Raw genomic sequence first — 20,000 nt, 5'->3', positions numbered from 1 at the left:
TAACTGAAAATGCACAACCAAAATTCCACAAAGCCCGCAACCTGCCTTATGCATTGCGCCCAAAGGTGGAAGCAGAGCTCAAGCGCCTTGAGGACCAGGGTATTTTGTCAAAGGTGGAGTGGTCAGAGTGGGCCACGCCCATCGTGCCAGTCGTAAAGAAGAGTGGTGCGCTACGCATCTGTGGCGACTTCAAAGTCAGCATAAATCCAGTGCTCCAGGCGGACCAATATCCGCTACCCCGGATAGAGGATATCTTTGCCTCATTGGCTGGAGGCCAGCATTTTTCTAAGATCGACCTAGCGCAGGCCTACCTCCAAATGGAATTGGAAGAATCCTCAAAGAAATACCTAACCATTAACACCCACAAGGGGCTGTTCCAATATAACCGGCTGGTCTTTGGAATAGCGTCGGCCCCTGCTGTATGGCAAAGAGCCATAGATCAAGTTCTTCAAGACATCCCTGGCACTCAGTGCTATTTAGACGACATCCTTGTTACAGGAAGTGACGAAAACACACATCTGACCAACCTTGAGACAGTCTTAAAGAGGCTCTCAGACTTTGGACTCAGAGTGAACAAAGAAAAGTGTGAGTTTTTCAAGGACTCAATTGAGTACTGCGGTCACAAGATCGACAAGGATGGTCTTCACAAGGCACAAGATAAGATCGATGCAGTCTTGAAGGCACCCAGGCCCGAGAATGTCAGTCAGCTTCGCTCCTTTTTGGGCCTTGTCAATTACTACGCCAAGTTCTTGCCGAACATCGCAACTGTGTTGCATCCATTGAACAGTCTGCTGCAAGTGAAAACTGAATGGAGATGGACGAAGTCCTGCGAACAGGCGTTCATGGCAGCAAAGCAACGGATAACATCAGAGAAAGTGCTAACGCACTACAACCCCAAATTGCCATTGTGTTTAGCCTGTGACGCATCGCCATATGGGATTGGCGCTGTACTTTCCCACAAGATGAAGGATGGCTCTGAACGGCCTATCGCTTTCGCCTCCAGGTCCTTAAACAAAGCCGAGCAGAACTACGCCCAAATTGATCGTGAGGGTTTGAGCTTAGTCTGGGGGGTCAAGAAGTTTAATCAATACCTGTACGGTAAACACTTCACACTGATCACCGACCATCAGCCTCTAGTGGCTATCTTCAGCCCCAGCAAGTCCGTCCCTACCATGATGGCGGCACGTCTGCAGAGATGGTCATTGTTTCTTGGTGCTCATGATTACACCATCGAGTTTAAAGGCACCAAGCTTCACGGAAATGCAGATGGCCTTTCTCGCCTTCCCATTGAGTCAGGTGACAAGTCTGTGTTTTCAGATCCAGCTGAACTTTTCCACATGACGCAGATGGACAATCTGCCTGTCACTTTTCTAGAGGTGAAGAGGGAAACGGGTCGTGACCCGACAATGGTGAGAGTCTACGACTTGACGGTGAAGGGGTGGCCTCACAAGGGTAATGCCGACCTACCTGACTACGCAAACCGCAGAGAACAGTTGTCCGTATGCCAAGGCTGTGTAATGTGGGGCACCAGAGTCATCATACCACCAAAGCTTCGGGACAGAGTGCTAGAGTCTCTTCACGATGGACATCAAGGTGTAGTTAAAATGAAGAGCCTGGCCAGAAGCCATGTCTGGTGGCCTGGCATTGACCATCAGATTGAAGACATCTCAAAGTCATGCCTAGGATGCCTGCAAAATCAGCGTCAACCACAGGTGGCTCCACCACACACCTGGGAGTGGCCTTCAACTGTGTGGCAGAGAGTTCACATCGACTACGCAGGTCCCTTTCTGGACAGAATGTTCCTAGTGGTCGTCGATGCATACTCTAAATGGCCTGAAGTGTTCCCTGTGAAGAGTGCAACATCAACAGGGACAATTGAAGCACTTCGTACTCTGTTTGCCCGTACTGGACTGCCGCAGCAGCTAGTCAGCGACAACGGTAGCCAGTTTACCTCAGAGGAATTCCAGATGTTCATGAAACGAAACGGAATTAAACACATTACCACCGTGCCATTTCACCCTGCAACAAATGGACTTGCCGAGAGATTCGTCCAGACCTTCAAACACTCCATGAAAGCCATGGCGAACTCCAAATTGTCCATATCAGAGAAACTGTCCAACTTCCTGTTGTCTTACCGCAACACAGAACATTCCACCACAGGTCAGACACCGTCCGTGCTGTTCATGGGAAGATCCTTAAGATCACGCCTGGACCTCCTAAAACCAGACCTGCACAGGGACGTCTCAAAGAAACAAAGCAGTCTGATGAAAAAGCAATCACCCGTGAGAACCTTCCACGAGGGTCAGTCTGTAATTGCCAGAGATTACCGTCATGGGAATAAGAAGTGGCAAACTGGTGAAATAGTTTCCAAAACGGGTCCACTTACTTACACTGTAAGAGTACCACCTGGACTGATCTGGCGCAGACATGTGGATCAGTTACTGGACTCTAGTACCCGTCACTCCACCAGAAATGACCAATGCCGTGATGCAGACTGTGCAGACAGTTGTGAGGACTTCACATCGTTCACACCAGGTGAACCACCGGATGAACCACCAGATGAACTGAATGCAGAGCCTGCTCCAGCGACTGATAGCCCAGCTGCTTCTCCCAGACCTGTTCCGGATGTACCTGAAAGGCGCTATCCTGAACGAGAGCGTCACCCTCCACAGAGATTAGAACTATAGCTTAAAGGATAACTGAGTTAAATTGATAATGTTTATTTAGAGTAATCACAGAGACTTTAATTTGAAACCTTGTTTTATTACTTAAGAAGAACACAGAAAAATAATATGGAGTATAGTGTTTAGCTTCTCTAGTGTACTTCAAAGCTAGAAGGGAGGAGTTGTTATGTTCAAAGGAACTACTTTCTGAGTAATAATACAGCAGTAATTAGCCGCGCACTGCGCGTAGTGATACAATGTATAGATTTAGGAATGAATGCTGTATCAGTTTGAATCTTTCAAGTAACCGATAAAGTTCCCTAAACTGCACGCCGCTCTCCTTGTCTGTTTTGTTGATGAGAACACAACACACACACACACACACACACGCTCGCGCACACACCCATACACGCACGTGCGAGCAGCACGCGCACGCACACACATACACACACACACACACACACACACACACACACACACACACACACACACACACACACACACACACACACACACACACACACACACACACACACACACACAGCTGGCGTCCCTTTCAAAATCACACATGGCTCCTCACAAAACAAGCAGGTGATGCAATAAAAAGACATATTTTATGTGTACGTCTGGAGATTATACAAGAGTGACCGGGAGAGTGTCATTAAAAATTGTGTGTGCTGGTCTGCTGTATGTGTGTGTGTGTGTGTGTGTGTGTGTGTGTGTGTGTGTGTGTGTGTGTGTGTGTGTGTGTGTGTGTGTTTGTGTGTGTGTGTGTGTGTGTGTGTGTGTGTGTGTGTGTGTGTGTGTGTGTGTGTGTGTGTGTGTGTGTGTGTGTGTGTGTGTGTGTGTATTTTTGTGTTTCTCTGTGCTGGTCTGCTGTGTGTGTGTGCGTGCGTGCGTGCGTGCGTGTGTGTGTGCGTGCGTGTGTGTGTGCATGTGCGCGTGTTTGTGTTACGTGTAAAAAAAATTCTCATTTGGAGTGACCTTCTCCAGCAATAAGGAGCCACAGCGCTCCCACACCCATGAATCTCCCACCAGACCGTTTCACTGGGTGCCAGGTGCCTCCAGCACAGCACTACTCCATTACAGCAGCCCCATAACCACACACGGTCTACCTGCCTCTGTCTGTCTGGCTGTCTGTCTTTCTGCCTGCCTGTCTGTCTGTTTGTCTGTATGACTGTCTATCTGTCTGTCTGTCTTTCTGCCTGCCTGTCTGTATGTCTTTCAACCTTCCAGTCTGTTTGTCTGTCTGTTTGTTGGACTGCCTGAGTGTGAAATAACTTCTCTGCAGCACCACTACAACAGTCCCAAAACCGCACGCTATCTGTCTGTCTGTTTGTCTGTCTGTCTGTCTGTCTACCTGCCTGCCTGCCCGTCTGTCTGTTTGTTTGTCTGTCTGTCTGTCTGTCTGTCTGTCTGTCTGTCTGTCTGTCTGTCTGTCTGTCTGTCTGTCTGTCTCCATGTCATGTGATTCCACTGCTATAGAAGCCTCCACAGCTATAGCAGCCCTCTGCCAGCAGTAGTCTGTCTGTCTGTCTTACTATCCGTCTGTTGGTCTGGCTGTCAGGCTGTCAGTCTGTCTGGCAATCTGCCTCTATGGTTGACTGGTTAGCTGTTCGATCGCCTGTCTGACTGTCTCCTTGTCTGGTTCCTTTCTCTGCAGCCTCATGTTGGCAGTTTTCCTTTGCGGTTAAATTCTACCCCCCAGACCCGGCCCAGCTCATAGAAGACATCACCAGGTATGTTGAACAGAGGCCAGCAGCAGGCATCATGAAGGATGCATTCTTAATGAAGCATTGCTACCTGGGAAACGTGTATGGACGGCACAATTGTCGGTGCAGGTTAATTCAGAGATTCAGGTTAACTCAGAGCAAGCCTTTAATCAACTCATAAAAGAAACACCTTTATATTTACATTTACTTTTTGGGTTAAGGAGATGTATTTTGGTGTAGTAGAACTTAGCCATGGTTTAGCTACTTATTCTGGTTTCACTATACCGCATTCCTTTTAGGGTCAACTCTACAGGCTAAAAGATGATGACTACTGTACTTTTTTTTTTTTTTTTTTTTTTTTTTTAAATCAAAATTTGCTTTAGAGTGTCAACATTTCCCCATGCTTCTCCCCATGATGAATGTCTGTCATTATGCCAAGAACCTGTTTGACTGAGTAGACCTTGAAAGTTCCTTTCTCAGTGTGTAGTGACTGCACATTGCCTTTGTCGAGCAGTGCTAGACTGGGACATAAAATAAGACCAGGGATTTTAAACCAAGACCACTCTGCCAGGCACTGAGAGAGGCAATGAAGCCTGTGGCAACATTTTCAGTCATCTAATATGAGCCATTTTGACAACAGCCCCAACTGATATTTAAATCTGACTCTGAGAGATCTGTTGTTGCGACATGTTGACCATTACATTGAGTTGAGGGCCGGGCCAAAATCATCAAGTCCACCAGGAAAATGCCTTTTATGTCCTATGGCCAATCTAACCATGTTTGTCAAGCAGTACTGTTTTGTACATATATTCTATGGCAGTGCCTAGACGAAGTAAACACGTTTGATGGAGTGTAGTGTGGTGCAGCTAGTGTTCAGGAAGAGGCCACTTCACCTCTCTGCTTTGTTGGCATCTAACCGTGCTTACACGCCCCTTTGTTTACTTTCTCTGAGCTGTTTCATTATCACAGTTGATTGGCTTGAGTTAGGGAAGCACCTAGGAGGAAAATTGGCTGTGTAATTATCATTGTTGTTTTTTCCCCTTTGATCACCTCAGTGAGCATTCTCTTTTTTTTACTTTATTGTTATCTTTACCGCTGTGTCTTTTTTGTGGCACACTCACTCACAATAGTTGTCAGCTACCGTTTCTCGCTTTTGTGTTACCTCACTTGAACTATTTTTTCTGGTCTGGTCACATACTGTTATCTTCATTTTTTCAATCTTTTCCTTTTTCCTTAATCTTTTTCATTTCGCCATGACTTTGTGTCTGACTTTCTCACCATCTATGTCCCTATCACTAACACTCTTCTTTTCAAACTCCACTATCTCTACTATATCCCATATCTCCCCTATTCCTCCATTTTCAATTTCCAGTGTTAACAGTACTGTTTTAACTCTATTTCTTGCTCTCCATTTATCCCCATTACCTCCCCATATGTAGATATTACGTTGAACTGTGTGCAGCGATGCTTTGCACCACCGTGAGGTGTCAGAAACTGGTTTCCCTTTTCAATCAATCAATCAATCAATCAATCAATCAATCTATCTATCTATCTATCAATCAATCAATCAATGTATTTATATAGCACATTATCATTCACAGTCATCATTCAATGTGTCCTAAAAGAATTATCAGTTGTTATTTTTTTGAAGGGTTTTCAAGGTGATGTTGTCCTTGTGCACAAGCCAGGTGCTGAACAATAAAGTGTTTATGGACAAAAAGGTTAGCACACTCCTTAGTATTCTCTTTTCATAGAATCCGTGGAAGACCTTGAGGTCAAAAGGCCATCCTGCCAAATGAGAAAATAAACAAAAAAAGACCATCAGAAGAGAACTCTACGTAGTGTGCAAACCTTTTTTTCATAGACATAGGTCAGATGACCTTGTTGACCCTATTCTCCACTGTTCTAACCAAAGGGCAACCTTCCAGTCAAAGTAATGAAGCCGGGGGATGTATTACAGAAAACTTCCTTTCTGTTTTTTATCCCTATTGTGGCTGCGGCTGACCACGGAAGCAGACTTTAAGGCTCCAGAAGTTTGAAAATCTAATGGACTCCAATGTTGACCAGACAATTTTCACACTTCAACTTTTTCAGTTTTTGAGGTACAATAATTGGACCCATATTTGAAATTGGTTATAGAGTGGCAGCCAGGTAGCCTGCTTTGATTCAACAGTGTTTGTTATTGTTCTAACCCTCTGACTTTCTTTGTTCCTCCATGAAGGTACTACCTGTGTCTGCAGCTGAGGGACGACATCCTGTCGGGGAGGCTGCCTTGCTCCTTCGTGACGCACGCCCTGCTGGGCTCCTACACCATCCAGGCGGAGCTGGGGGACTACGACCATGACGAGCACATTGCCAACTACGTCAGCGACTTCCGCTTCGCCCCCAACCAGACGCGCGAGCTGGAGGACCGCGTCATGGAGCTCCATAAAAACTACAGGTGAGAAACAAAAAAAAAATTTACATAAAGAGGAAGAGCACTGTGTTGACTGTAAAGTAGCAGTGGTGCACTCTTCCTCTATATGCTTGATGGGGAGGATGATGCTCAATAAAAACAAGCGCTTCAGGGGCCATTTGGGGGCCCTCCATAGGTAAAATATAGGCATGGGACCCTCTTGAATTCCTTTGGGTGGTGTTTACCATATGGCGCATTCTGGCCGACTAAAAACCGCACCGGTGCTCGTTCCTGCCCCCAATTGCAAACCGTCTGGCAGTGTTCACGCCACAGATCTTAGTGTTCGCGAACCGGAATGTTGGTTCGCAATGCGAACCGCAAAATACTTGATTTTTCTCCGCGAACTGCGACGACAGCGTGGGCGTCAGCAGGTTCACCCAGGTAACACACGTGGGGAACAAGTTCAGAGCCCGGTATGAACATGGGCAGTTCGCAGATAAGGACCTCATCACTGCGTAAGTGGTGCCGGCACCAGCTCTGTTCTGGTCGGCCTGAAAACCACCATAGAGGAGCTGACTGTTGGCGCCCTACTGAGGTGGATTTGTTGGTGCCAATTGCCTAATTGGCCTAATGGTAAAATCGGCTCTGAAGATAGTAGACAAATGTGTAACAGCAGACTACATCACAAGTAGGGTGTACCTTGAATGCTGGCTGTACCTGACTGCTTTGAAGTTTAAAGATAAGGCTAAGTAATGGATCAGTGATGTGTCAAATAAGGTTCCATCTTTTCCCAAGTTTCCATTCCAAACATGATTAAGGCTTCTGTCTGTATAAATGGGTTTAATAATAATGTAAATACTGTAAATATTTTTTGAAGAAATGGGCTGCCACATCAAAGGAAAGAGAAATTCTAAATGATATTATATTGTATTATTATTAGTAGTAGTATTAGTAGTAGTAGGTGTAGTAGTAGTTGTTGTTGTTGTAGTAGCAGTAGTATACAGAATGCCCTTTTTGTTCCACTGGGAACATGTGACCATTTTCTCATGCTCATACATTTTATCTTTAATTTCTGTCCTATCAACTTCATGCCGGTTTTGATCTTTATTTCCCGGAAATGAGACAGCAGAGATCTAAAAGTAATCTTAATGGGTTCAGAAATTAGCATGACTAACAACTGGAAATGTGTTGCTAAATCTGTTCTCAGCCACAACAGAAGGCCTTGTGCTTTTCTTTGTGTTTTTACTTTTGTTCTGACACTGCACACCAATTAAAATGTTATTTTGTGCTAGCTCACTATCAAGGATGTTTATGGACCATATGGTAGAAATGAACATGATCCAAATCCAAAATCCAAAACAAAGATCCAAAAACTAATTTATTTGTGATTAGGTCGCAAAATTGTCCCCATGGACGGACTTTAAATGTAATGCTACACTAAAGGGAAATTTTAAAAAAGGTTTAACTAGGACAGTGCCACCGAGAACACTTCAGTTATGCCAGAACAACTTTAACTGTGAACAGAATTTACGACCATATTTACAATAAATGGTCCTCTAAACAAAGTGTGTTTACCTCAGGGACGAACCAGGCACGATTGCTCAAGTGACTCAGCGCTGATAATACATCATAGATAAGCACACGGCTGCTTTGACTCGAGGCAGTTATTTACCTTTGTTTAGCCATGGTTTGGAGCTATTGCCACATAAATTCCCCCTTGTAGCATTTTTGTCTGTGTGTAAAGAGCTATTTGCCCATGTTTGGGTCATTAGCCTGACTGAGCCACAGCAGAGACGTATGAAGGAAAATTGGTGCTCTATGTATTGTTATACTGTAGATTTGCAGCAGCACATTGGCTTAAATAGCTTAAATTGTGTGATTATTTGAGGCAGGTTGGTGATTTGAGGGGATTTGACTTGAAACACTGACTTTGAAAGCATTCATTAATGCCCCAGCTATAACGTTCAAGTCACTAAAAATATTCTAAGTTTGTTGGTATTTTTCAATATCGAACATAGCCTATCAAAAGGAAATAGAGGAAGGAAATAGAATCCGTCATTTTCAACTATTACATATAACTACTGCCACCCGTGATGATTTACTGTTATGACCTTGCTGTTCCCGGCATGATCTCCTGCCCCTCTGAAGTGTGAAACCCACAGTATAATGGGTTACCAACAGATCTGTCCTACTGAACTGTGTAAGTTCTTAACCTTTTTTTTCTTAGCACCCCTTTACCTGTGTCTAATATAAACCGTGCACCCCCCAATCCCAACTTATCCAGGTATATACACACTAAAAATGGATGAAAGTGATTAATTACAATGATTCTCGTTGGAGACATTAATCAATAACTTAACGACTTTACAAAAACACGTTTTAATTTGGTTTTGATTTGGCCTAATTATAATGTTTGCAAACAGAATTTGGTCAAAACCTTAACGCAGACAACATTTTGCGGACCCCCTGCAATCTCTGGCGCACCCCCAGGGGGTGCCCGCACCACAGGTTAAGAACCACTGGTGTAATCTACAGTAACAGCATGATGTCCTTCTGAAGTGTGTAAGATATGATGGGGTACCAGTGTATATGTTTGATCATGTGGCTTTTGAGCAGGGGGATGACTCCTGCAGAGGCTGAGATGAACTTTCTGGAGAACGCCAAGAAGCTGTCCATGTATGGAGTAGACCTCCACCATGCCAAGGTACTCAACATGAAATACAGTGTATATGCAGTGTGTGTGTGTGTGCGTGTGGGTCAGTGACGTTTCAGGAGTAGCACACGTCAGGGCAGCGCAACGACAGCCAGTGCCACTGGTTTTTAAGTTAGTGGACTAAATAAGAAGCATTATTCATTGCAGCATATCAACCACCAATTACTAATTCATTTTTGGGCATTTCATGTCGTTGTGCTACCTGACGTTTGAGCCCAAAAACCTGTCTTTGACCCGTGTGTGCGTGCATGTGAGCATTTATGCGTGTGTGCGTGCATACGGAGAACACCTTCACCATGCAAAGTTACACAACATGGATGTCGCAACACATATGTAACTATTGGAATAACTAATGCAGTGTGTGTCTGTGTGTTTGTGTGAGCAGCACCTTCGTGTACATGTACAGTATTAAAGTCACTGTGTGAGTGTGAAAAACCCCATCATTATTCCTTTTATTTGCATTTATTTGAACAAAGCCCAAAGGCAAACAAAAGCATTCTTCAGCGATAAACACATGCACCTACTTCACAGTACTTTTAAGAGAGAGGCGGAAAGCAGACCAGGAGGGAGAAACTGAGTTGTTTAAGTAGAAGAAAAAAAGAAAAATAAAGAACAGAGAACCAAAGGGGAAAAAAAGAACAAAGCCACTGGAGAAGTAATGAAAAAAGCCAACACTAAATCACACCAACATATGAAACAACAAAACTCGCCCTGAAGCGGTACAATAAAACACAGGACAGTGGAGAGTTTCCTTGTGCTGTGTTTCAAAAGTCAGACTGTTACTCATCCGTGGCTTTCTCGGCTTGTATTATTTCTTCTTAAAGGGACACTGTGCAGGAAATGGTCAAAAGAGGTACTGCAACTATGCTGCTCATTGAAACTGGGTTGGCTATTGCCAAATTTGATATTTACATGAAAGTTTGCTGAGTAATAAACAATAATTTTCTAGTACGGTCCAAGTAGAGTCATTTTTGCAGCTAAAAATGGCTATTTTTGGAAATTCAAAATGGCGGACCATGGAGAAGATCCCCCTTTTCATGTATGAAAAGTGCAATTTTTCCAGTCATAATGAATACTTAGAATTTGATGCTGGTGGTAAGTATTCATGAAAAAGGTAACATTAGTGAATGGGAAGCATGATTTCTGGAAATAAACAACTAAAAATCTCACACAGTGTCCCTTTAACACTATTTTCCCGTTTGTGTAACTACATGTATCAACATATAATATTCTGTACTTACCCTGTAGATACCAAACCCTGACCCTAACAAACCCTATGGTACGGTGCAAGTACACTATAAAGCGCAAGTACACTACAAAGTGTTCGCAAACCTGCCTTGACTCACATATGAACTTAAGAACCATACCATTCATAACCCATAGGGTTCAGTATGTCGGTCTAGCTTTTGCATCCATTACAGCTTTAGGACATCAAAACAAATTGGACAATACCATGCTCCCAACCTTGTGGGAACAGTTTAGAGCGGGCTTCTTCCTCTTCCAACATGATAATGTACCAGATAATGTAACGCTTTTGTTGTATTCTCTGTATACATCGGAGTCTGTGTGTATGAGTTTGGGATGAATGTGTAGTTACTCTTGAAGATTGTGCTTGTGTTTTCTGTCAGGAGTCCGAGGGGATTGACTTGGCATCATGCTGGAAAGAAATGTAACCTATTTTCTGTTTGTCGTGTGTGTGTGTGTGTGTGTGTGTGTGTGTGTGTGTGTGTGTGTGTGTGTGTGTGTGTGTGTGTGTGTGTGTGTGTGTGTGTGTGTGTGTGCGCGTGCGCATGTGTGTGTGTGTGTGTGTGTGTGTGTGTGTGTGCGTGCGTGCGTGTGTGTGTGTGTGTGTGTATGTGTGTATGCATGTGTGTGTGCGTGCGTGCATGCATGCGTTTGGGTGCGTGCGCATGCATGTGTGCGTGCATGTGTGCATGCGTCCGTGCGTGTGGGTTGTCCTAGGACTCTGAGGGGATTGACATCATGCTGGGTGTGTGTGCCAATGGGCTGCTGATCTACCGCGACCGGCTGCGCATCAACAGGTTCGCCTGGCCCAAGATCCTCAAGATCTCCTACAAGAGGAGCAACTTCTACATCAAGATCCGCCCCGGAGAGGTAATAGGGGAAGGAAACAGCACGTTTGTCTGTTTTGAGGCATCCGTCTTACTCGTCTGTCTGTCTGTCCATTCATCCATGTTTTTGGCTCTGATCTGCGCTGACTCAGCAAAAAGAAAATAAAACTTTTCTCTGAAATGAGTGACTGTGGAATTCAATGAATACAAGTTAATTACGAGATAGAGAGAGAGGGGGGGGACTGTCAAGGAACTGTCAGGAAGTGTACTCAGTGAAAAAGTTTTTCATCCTTTATTCTAAAACAATGGACCTTGTTACTGGGCTAGTTAAGATGTAATTGTTTAGGTGCATTGTTCACCGTTGGGCGCTGCAAATCTCTTGCAGGTTTTGTGTCGCTCTCTCTTTCTCTCTCCTTTTCCTTGCCCCCCTCCCCCTCTTTCACACATGCACGCGCGTGTGCACACACACACACACACACACACACACACACACACACACACACACACACACACACACACACACACACACACACACACACACACACACACACACACACACACACACACACACACATACACACTCACCCTTATCTGTAACTGTGCGCGTGCACACAGACACTCACACACATACGCATACACGCACGCATTCACACACGTACGCACGCACACACACACACACACCAACTTTTCCTCTATTCATCACTCCTTTCCTCCATCCCTTTCTGCCATATTACCCAACCGCTCAGAAGGAAATGGATGGAGATGGATTGTAGAGGGAGATGTGGGCTTCTCTGCCAGAGGGCTCGTGGGCAGTCTGTGGGTCAGGGCGAGTGCCCTTTGCTGCACTGCACTGGGCTGAGCTACACTGCTGCGCTGGGCCACAGCACTGCACCGCTACAGCCAGACCGGATCCACTCTGACAGCTCACTGCTGGCCACAAAGCTCTCACAGAGACAGGCCATGAAAGAGACTCTTTTCAGCGCCACCAGCGCTTCCTCAGCACTGCAGGCGCAGCTGTGAACAGGCCCGGAATGGGGTGGGGGGTCAGGGTGTGTGCGTGTGCGTGTGTGTGTGTGTGTGTGCGTGTGTGTGTGTGTGTGTGTGTGTGTGTGTGTGTGTGTGTGTGTGTGTGTGTGTGTGTGTGTGTGTGTGTGTGTGTGTGTGTGTGTGTGTGTGTGTGTGTGTGTGTGTGTGTGTGTGTGCGTGCGGGTGCGTGTGTGTGTGTGTGTGCGTGTGTGCGTGTTTTGGGAAGAGTGTAGACCAATGACCACGCTCCATGTTTGTCCCTTCTGGTTGTTCTTCGAGATGCCTTTTTCATGCCCTCTCCTCTTTTTCTCCTTAGTGTCCACTCTCTGCTGGGTAGCTGGCTTGATCGCTTGCCACTCCATGGCAGAATAGGAGTCAGTGGGAGAACACAGAATAGAAAAGTAAATTCAGGGGAGTGGGGCGGGAGGTTCAGCATTTAGAGCAGCCATGCCATGAATAAGCAAGCCCCCAATCGTGACCACAAATTCAAATACAAGGATTTTATTCATTGCATGCAAAGAGATACTATGAAAGTATACCATGCAGTAAAAACAGGCCTGAGTTGATTCGTATCCCTATACCATCACTCTAATCCTATCAAAAATGTCCACTACTCCCTACTTTTGAAGTAATACCAAGTGGATTTCATCTTTTGTCTCCCCAATTGTTGGAAACACAATTTGAGAACTTGTAGGAGACACTCTTGCTTCTCCAAACTCACCTAATCTGGTTACAGCCCACTGAGAATGGAAAGGTCAATGCGTATCCTTTTACCGATCTTGAGTTCAGTTCAGTGGGAAATCAGGAATTTGCTGGATCTGAAAGGCTGCTGCTGAGCTCTCTGCTTATGACTTTTGCTGACCATTTAGCTTAGCGTTTGTCAACGTGGGCGGTACAGCCCCCCAGTGGGCGTTTGGGAGCTCTAGGGTGGCATTGAGAAGGATACAGCTGAGAGGGGGCGGTGCTTAATTCCCTTTAGGAGGCATTAGTCCATTTCTTTTTTTTAACACTAAGGGGGGCGTTGTCAGTCTTATGATGAGGTCAAGGGAGCGTTTGGAGGCTTGTGATTAGGTCAAGGGGGCGTTTGTTCAAAAAAGGTTGAGAACCACTGATTTAGCTCCTCAAAGAAAGGTGGCGATACCTCCCTACATTAGCTCATTTGTTCTGACTACGGTCACAGGTTTCACAAACACACTCTACACTGAGGGAAAGATAATGGATTTCAGTCTATCTTAAAAAGGGTAGACATATACATGCACACGCATGCACACACACAAACCACACACACACACACGCACACAAAGCACATGCACGGGCATGCGCATGCACACACACACACACACACGCACGGACACACGCACGGACACACGCACGGACGCGTGCGTGCAAAAAAAAATCTTTCATCAGAGAAATGTATAAGTGGGTAAGTGCTGTGAAAGAGGCAGTGAAAGACCCTAATTTGTTGGAGCTGAGAAAAGGGCCCAGAGTGATGGGCAGAGAGTTGGCATTCAGTGTAATCCTATCAGGGAGTCCATCAATAACGTCTCTGTCCAGCGAGCTATACGAGAGAGAGAAAGGGAGAGAGAGAGAGAGAGAGAGAGAGAGAGAGAGAGAGAGAGAGAGAGAGAGAGAGAGAGAGAGAGAGAGAGAGAGAGAGAGAGAGAGAGAGAATTAGGAGGACCCACCGCCTATTCAACTTTTGTGCCTTTCTTAGATGGCTAAAAGCACTTCCACCTCTATTTGCCAGTGGTACTTCAGATTTTCTTGTGCGTGTCGTGTGTCAGTGGATTCAGGCAGTGAGTGGGTCTGTCTGAAAGGCACACCTACTGTGGAGTACACTTTTGCTAACTAGACTAGACGATGTCTTGATGGAAAGGGTCGGTAATTTGTAAAGTTTGTAGAAAATCCTTTCTAACGGTGGCCTAGATCAGTCTTATCTTTTTCTCTTAGTATGAGAAGTTTGTAGACGAAACCTTTTAACGCATGCTGTGTTTGGAATTTTGGTGGTAGAGTGCCAGCAACTTAGTCTATTTTCAAACATTTTTGAACAGCCCCAGAATATTTTGTGTTAGCCCCTTAGACACACAACAAGGATCGTTTGGAATCTCAGATTCTCAGCAGAAAATGTTTCTTTGCTAGCTGATGCTTTTGAAGTGAAACTTTCGTGGCCTGCTGTCAGAATTCCCCACATGTAGTTTTAAGCTGAAAGAGCCGCTTTGTGGCAAAATAAACCTTCTGATGTCAGAAAACCTGACTTTACATGCTGCTAGAGACATATTCACATTTGTATCAACTGTTGGTACCCTGGGATGAAAAACATTCACACCCCAAGGTCACTTACAGTAAATGGCATTTTTTTATGATTGTGTAGATTTTAAGACCACGGGCACCACGCAAACATAGGTTTCCTGTTTACAAACATTCCTGTCTGTTTGTGTAGCTAGGGGTCTCTCTGCAACCTCTGATCGTTTGGAAACTGTTGTCACTCACTGTTGTCACTGGTTAGCGTTGCCCCTCCTCAGCGTGAATGTTTGTAAACGGGAAACCTGTCTATACTGAGGCCTTTTAACTGTGGCCTATACCCGTGTTCTTCTTTTCTTTCAGTACGAGCAGTTTGAGAGCACGATTGGCTTCAAGCTGCCCAACCACAGAGCCGCCAAGAGACTCTGGAAGGTCTGCATTGAGCATCACACCTTCTTCAGGTAGGTCTACATTTTCTTTTGTCTTTTTTGGCTATTTCTCTCCTTCCTGCTTTTATCTCTTTGTTATTTACTGCATCGTGTGTGCTTTGGCTTCATACATACTTGCATTAAATACAAGTATTTTTTCCAAGACAAACAAGTAACTCTGAGTCACTGTCAAGCAATTAAGTAGGCTATAGCTGCTAATAATATTAAACAATTTGTATTTATATATATTGTTACATCAATGTCAAATATAATGGATCATGAAATGTTTGAAAGAAATAACAAATAACAAACACACCTAAACACACCTGAGTATCTATGTATTTATTCTGTGGTCCAAAAAAATCTGCCGACACAACCTACAGTATATTGTATGGACAATACCAGTGCAAAGGTTGCAGTATTTCCCTGTTTATTAACAACAATGCATCAATCCTGTGCAGCAGCAGACCCCATAGGTTTTCTTTGCATTCACCGGCACTTCTTTGGATAAACACATACCGACACAACTACTTGACATTTCAAACACCCGCCGAGACAAATGCATTTAGCACCTAATCCTCGTGCACCCTGAGAGGGAGATGCTGAAGGTGAGGTGGGGAGGCCAGGGAGACGAGGCACGGAGATTACAAGGAGCTCAGAGGAGGTACTCACAGGAGGTGCTAAGGGGCAGGGGCACGCAGACGCACAGGAGCACACTCCATTAGCATTCAGGAAGAGTTTGTCTGTGTCATAAGATCTGGTTAATCCTCCATACAGGTACACACGCATACTCACAGATTTAGACAGACATACTAATACATATATTAGCATGCAAATATACACACATACATACACGCACGCATGCACGCACGCACGCACACACACACACACACACACACACACACACACACACACACACACACACACACACACACACACACACACACACACACACACACACACACACACACACACACACACACACACACACACACACACACAGTATGTTAAAATAAAATGAATTAATTCATGTCCAAAAAGAAGTGAGATGAATAAACAACATTTGCTCATATTTTCGCATGTATCCTACCATAGCGCCATTTGATTGCTGTTTTTCCAAGTCGTGTTTCGCATGCCGGCTCACTGCGCCAAGAAGATTACCGTATGGAGAAAAAAGTTGTTTTGAAGATTCTCTCTGTTGCAGCAAAGAGTTGTCCCCTCATGCCCTTCCCTTCAGCCCCCAAAACAAATCCAATTTGGAGAAGTCAGCAAGAAGTCACGGGTTTGGATATGCTTCCCTAAATCCCCAACTCGCCACTTCACTTTTGGCCAAACACTTCCAAATACTTTCACCGGCTAAATTCACCCACTTTTGTTGAGTGGATTTTGGAAAATGACTCATGTTGGCAAATCCTTACTATGTTCACCTCTCGCTCAACATTTAATGTGGAATAACCTTCTTCAACTCTGTTTTCACATCCCCTTCCTCCTCTCCGTGTCACGGGTACAGTGATGGATTGGTCACTCTGTAATGGGTACAACATGACAGCATGTGTAATATGAACTCTTTTTTCATATTTTTTTAATTAGCATATTTATAATCGTTGATTATGCACAATATACATGTCTTTATTGCTTTACCATCAGTCTACACTCTGATGGTTATCAATGCAAAAATGAACCAAGATATCCACCGAGATATTTTTCTAGTTAGTGGTCTTATTAATCAATCAATCTACGAATTAAGCCATCAATGAATCACCATTTAGTATGATATAACAAAATCACCATTCCAGTGCCAGTCCAATTCCAATATAAATCCGAGGTCTTTGAAGGTCTGACTCATCTGCACCCTCTCCCCTTCCCGTCAGACTAGTGCCCCAAATTCTTATTTTAAGAAATGTATTTTTTCGCTTTTTTTTTTTTTTAAATAGTAGGAATAATATCAGCCTGACTTTTGTATTTTCATGAGGTGTCATGTCAAGGTGTACCTGACTTCTGAAGTGTTATGACAGCTGTCTCATGCCGTTTACCTTCCTCTCCCTCGAGACCAGTGTCCCTTGAGCCTCCACCCAAATTTTTAGTTTCAGAACTCTCCATTTAAAAAAAAAGACTGATAATGTCAGTCTTATCAAGCCTTTTGTGTATTAATGAGGTGTCATGACAACCTCTACCTGACTTACAAAGTGTTATGACAGCTGTCTCATGATGGCTACCTTCCTCTCCCACTAGCAACTAGCCTACTGTTCCCTGAGCTTCCTAAATGTCCAAACACAAACTCTTATTTTATGAAATCTTTGTTTTAAAAAAATATATGACGAATAATGTCAGTTTTATCAAGCCTTTTGTGTTTTAATGAGGTGTCATGACAACCTTTACCTGACTTACAAAATGTTATGACAGTCTCATGATAAATTTCCAAACCCAAACTCTTATTTTATTAAATCTGTTTTTTTATATCAGACCGATAATGTCAGTCTTATCAAGCCTTTTTTGTTTTTTGATGAGGTGTCATGACAATGTTAATCTTACGTATAAAATGTTATGACAGCTGTCTCATGTCTTCTCTCTTCCCTCCCTCCCTCCTTGCAGACTGGTCTCCCCTGAGCCTCCCCCTAAAGGTTTCCTGGTGATGGGATCCAAGTTCCGCTACAGTGGGCGCACTCAGGCCCAGACGAGGCAGGCCAGCGCCCTGATCGACAGGCCCGCGCCCCACTTCGAACGCTCCACCAGCAAGCGCTACCTACTGTCACGGAGCCTGGATGGAGGTGAGCAGAGACCCCAATTCTGGGCCCTCCCTCTCCCTGGGCTCGGGACAACTGACCCTTTGGTGGGAGGGGGGTTGGGGGGGGATATTATGTAGGGTGAGGCAATGAACACCGAATTATTCTTTTTCCAGTGTCTATATAAATGTTCAAGCATTGAAGTTGGCTATGTAAAGCATGGTCAGTTCTTGAAAGTTTCAGAAAAATGGCAGAATAAATGTGCAATTCATTATGCACATGACATGGCATATACAGAAACTAATGACCATGGTAGCATTTGCATGGTTTGTAATTAGACAATTAAAATAAAAAAGTCCAGGTCCAGGTTTTATACTGTCATTAGTTACAGTCGAATAGCTGGTGTAATATCATGTACTAGTGTTGTGTGTCCATCATGAATGTACTTCTACTCCAATGCTACTTACTACACCACCGATGTCTTGATAACCTTTGAGAACTGCCCATGAGTGCCAGCATGTATTAACATACAAGAATACAAGGAGTTTTATTTGTCTCATATGGGACAATTCATTACCATGCATGGAAGACAATGGCAACATATGGGAGGATTAGTGACTCTGTGTGCCTGTTTGTGTGTGTCTAATTGCCAAAATGACATTTTTATTATAAATGTCAAGTAAAAATAGAGACTCTCTGAGTTGCTGTGTGTTGGTAAGAGAACTACGCCTACTATGTCACCCAGCCTGATGAAATAGGCAATTACCACATAGTAATAAAGTTGAGATTCACCGTATGCCACCTCTGTTTTATTATAAAGTCAAAAATGTAATGTGCAAAACGCTTTTTAAAGTTAGTTTCGACAGCGTAATTGCTACACTGACTGTGTTTCAGAGCATACAGTAGTCTACTGATTGTTTCTGCAGTGTTACATGCTGTATGAATGTATAATGTTTTTTATGGCTGTTTTAGTAATTTGGTTTGGTTTGCCCTTTTTATTCATTTTGATTTCTGAAGTTGCAGGGTTTCGAGCTTTCAAGACAAACATCTCAGAAAGAATTATACGTAATTGCAGTATTTGTGCCTGTCAAAAACGTATGAACATATTAATTTAAGCTCTCTCTGTTTCCCCCTCACTCTCAGTCACATATTATTCAAGACATGCTCTTGAATGATGCATGAGGATTTGAAGGATGTCATTGGGGAATCTATTAGCACATCTTAGACGTATTAGATTTGAAATTGCACCAGGCATCGCAAGTGCAGTGTAAGTCATATGTATAGTTTCTCTTAAAATGTTTGTGTGTGTGTGTGTGTGTGTGTGTGTGTGTGTGTGTGTGTGTGTGTGTGTGTGTGTGTGTGTGTGTGTGTGTGTGTGTGTGTGTGTGTGTGTTTGAGAGAGAGAGAGAGAGAGAGAGAGAGAGAGAGAGAGAGAGAGAGAGAGAGAGAGAGAGAGAGAGAGAGAGAGAGAGAGAGAGAGAGAGAGAGAGAGAGAGAGAGAGAGAGAGAGAGAGAGAGAAGAGATATCCACCATGTATTTGCTTTATTTGACCCTGTGGTCCATAAGATCTTTTTGGGTGTATCTGGCCAGCAAAGGTGGCCTCCTACTAACTCTATCTTACTGTTTTCAGGCTGACCAAAATGGTACTGGTGCCCATATCGGTTATTGAACTTTTCCATATGTTATCATTTGTTACCCGGATTAACCTGCTGAGGCCCTCGTTGTCATCACAGTTCACTGAGTGAACGAACTTCCAACTGGTTTTGGAACACTTAGTATTGCAGCGTGAACACGACGACAGGTTTAAGATTTGGTGCAGAAACGGGCATTGGCACGCGCCTTCTGTCACTAATGATGATAATATTCAATAACTGAGTATTAAATCTCTCTCTCTCTCTCTCTCTCTGTCTCTCTCTCTCTCTCTCCCTCTCCCCCTCCCTCCCTCTCTCTCTCCCTCTCACCCTCCCTCCCTCTCCTCCTCAGCAGAGTTCTCCAGGCCGGTGTCGGGTTTGAGTCGTGAGCATGA

The 20,000-nt window shown here is 44.2% G+C and overlaps 1 protein-coding gene across 3 annotated transcripts in view; it reads left to right on the top strand.

Annotated features, from left to right (window-relative positions):
* Nucleotides 1–20,000, top strand: part of LOC134462644 (band 4.1-like protein 3) — a 151,593-nt gene that overhangs the window by 107,766 nt on the left and 23,827 nt on the right. For 2 of the 3 annotated variants that reach the window (XM_063215768.1, XM_063215767.1), the window contains exons 7-13: nt 4,327–4,402; nt 6,597–6,815; nt 9,384–9,474; nt 11,446–11,598; nt 15,186–15,283; nt 17,843–18,018; nt 19,958–20,000. The exon at nt 19,958–20,000 is cut by the window's right edge and continues 184 nt beyond it. In XM_063215768.1, the coding sequence (XP_063071838.1) occupies nt 4,327–4,402; nt 6,597–6,815; nt 9,384–9,474; nt 11,446–11,598; nt 15,186–15,283; nt 17,843–18,018; nt 19,958–20,000 (856 nt within the window). The remainder of the gene's footprint in view (nt 1–4,326; nt 4,403–6,596; nt 6,816–9,383; nt 9,475–11,445; nt 11,599–15,185; nt 15,284–17,842; nt 18,019–19,957) is intronic. The other variant, XM_063215766.1, reaches the window with a different exon arrangement.

Source organism: Engraulis encrasicolus, chromosome 14 (genome assembly GCF_034702125.1).
Source record: "Engraulis encrasicolus isolate BLACKSEA-1 chromosome 14, IST_EnEncr_1.0, whole genome shotgun sequence".
In the NCBI taxonomy this organism is placed as follows: Eukaryota; Metazoa; Chordata; class Actinopteri; order Clupeiformes; family Engraulidae; genus Engraulis; species Engraulis encrasicolus.
The sequence above is the reverse complement of the archived record's forward strand: the minus strand, read 5'-3'. Positions and strand labels throughout refer to the sequence as shown.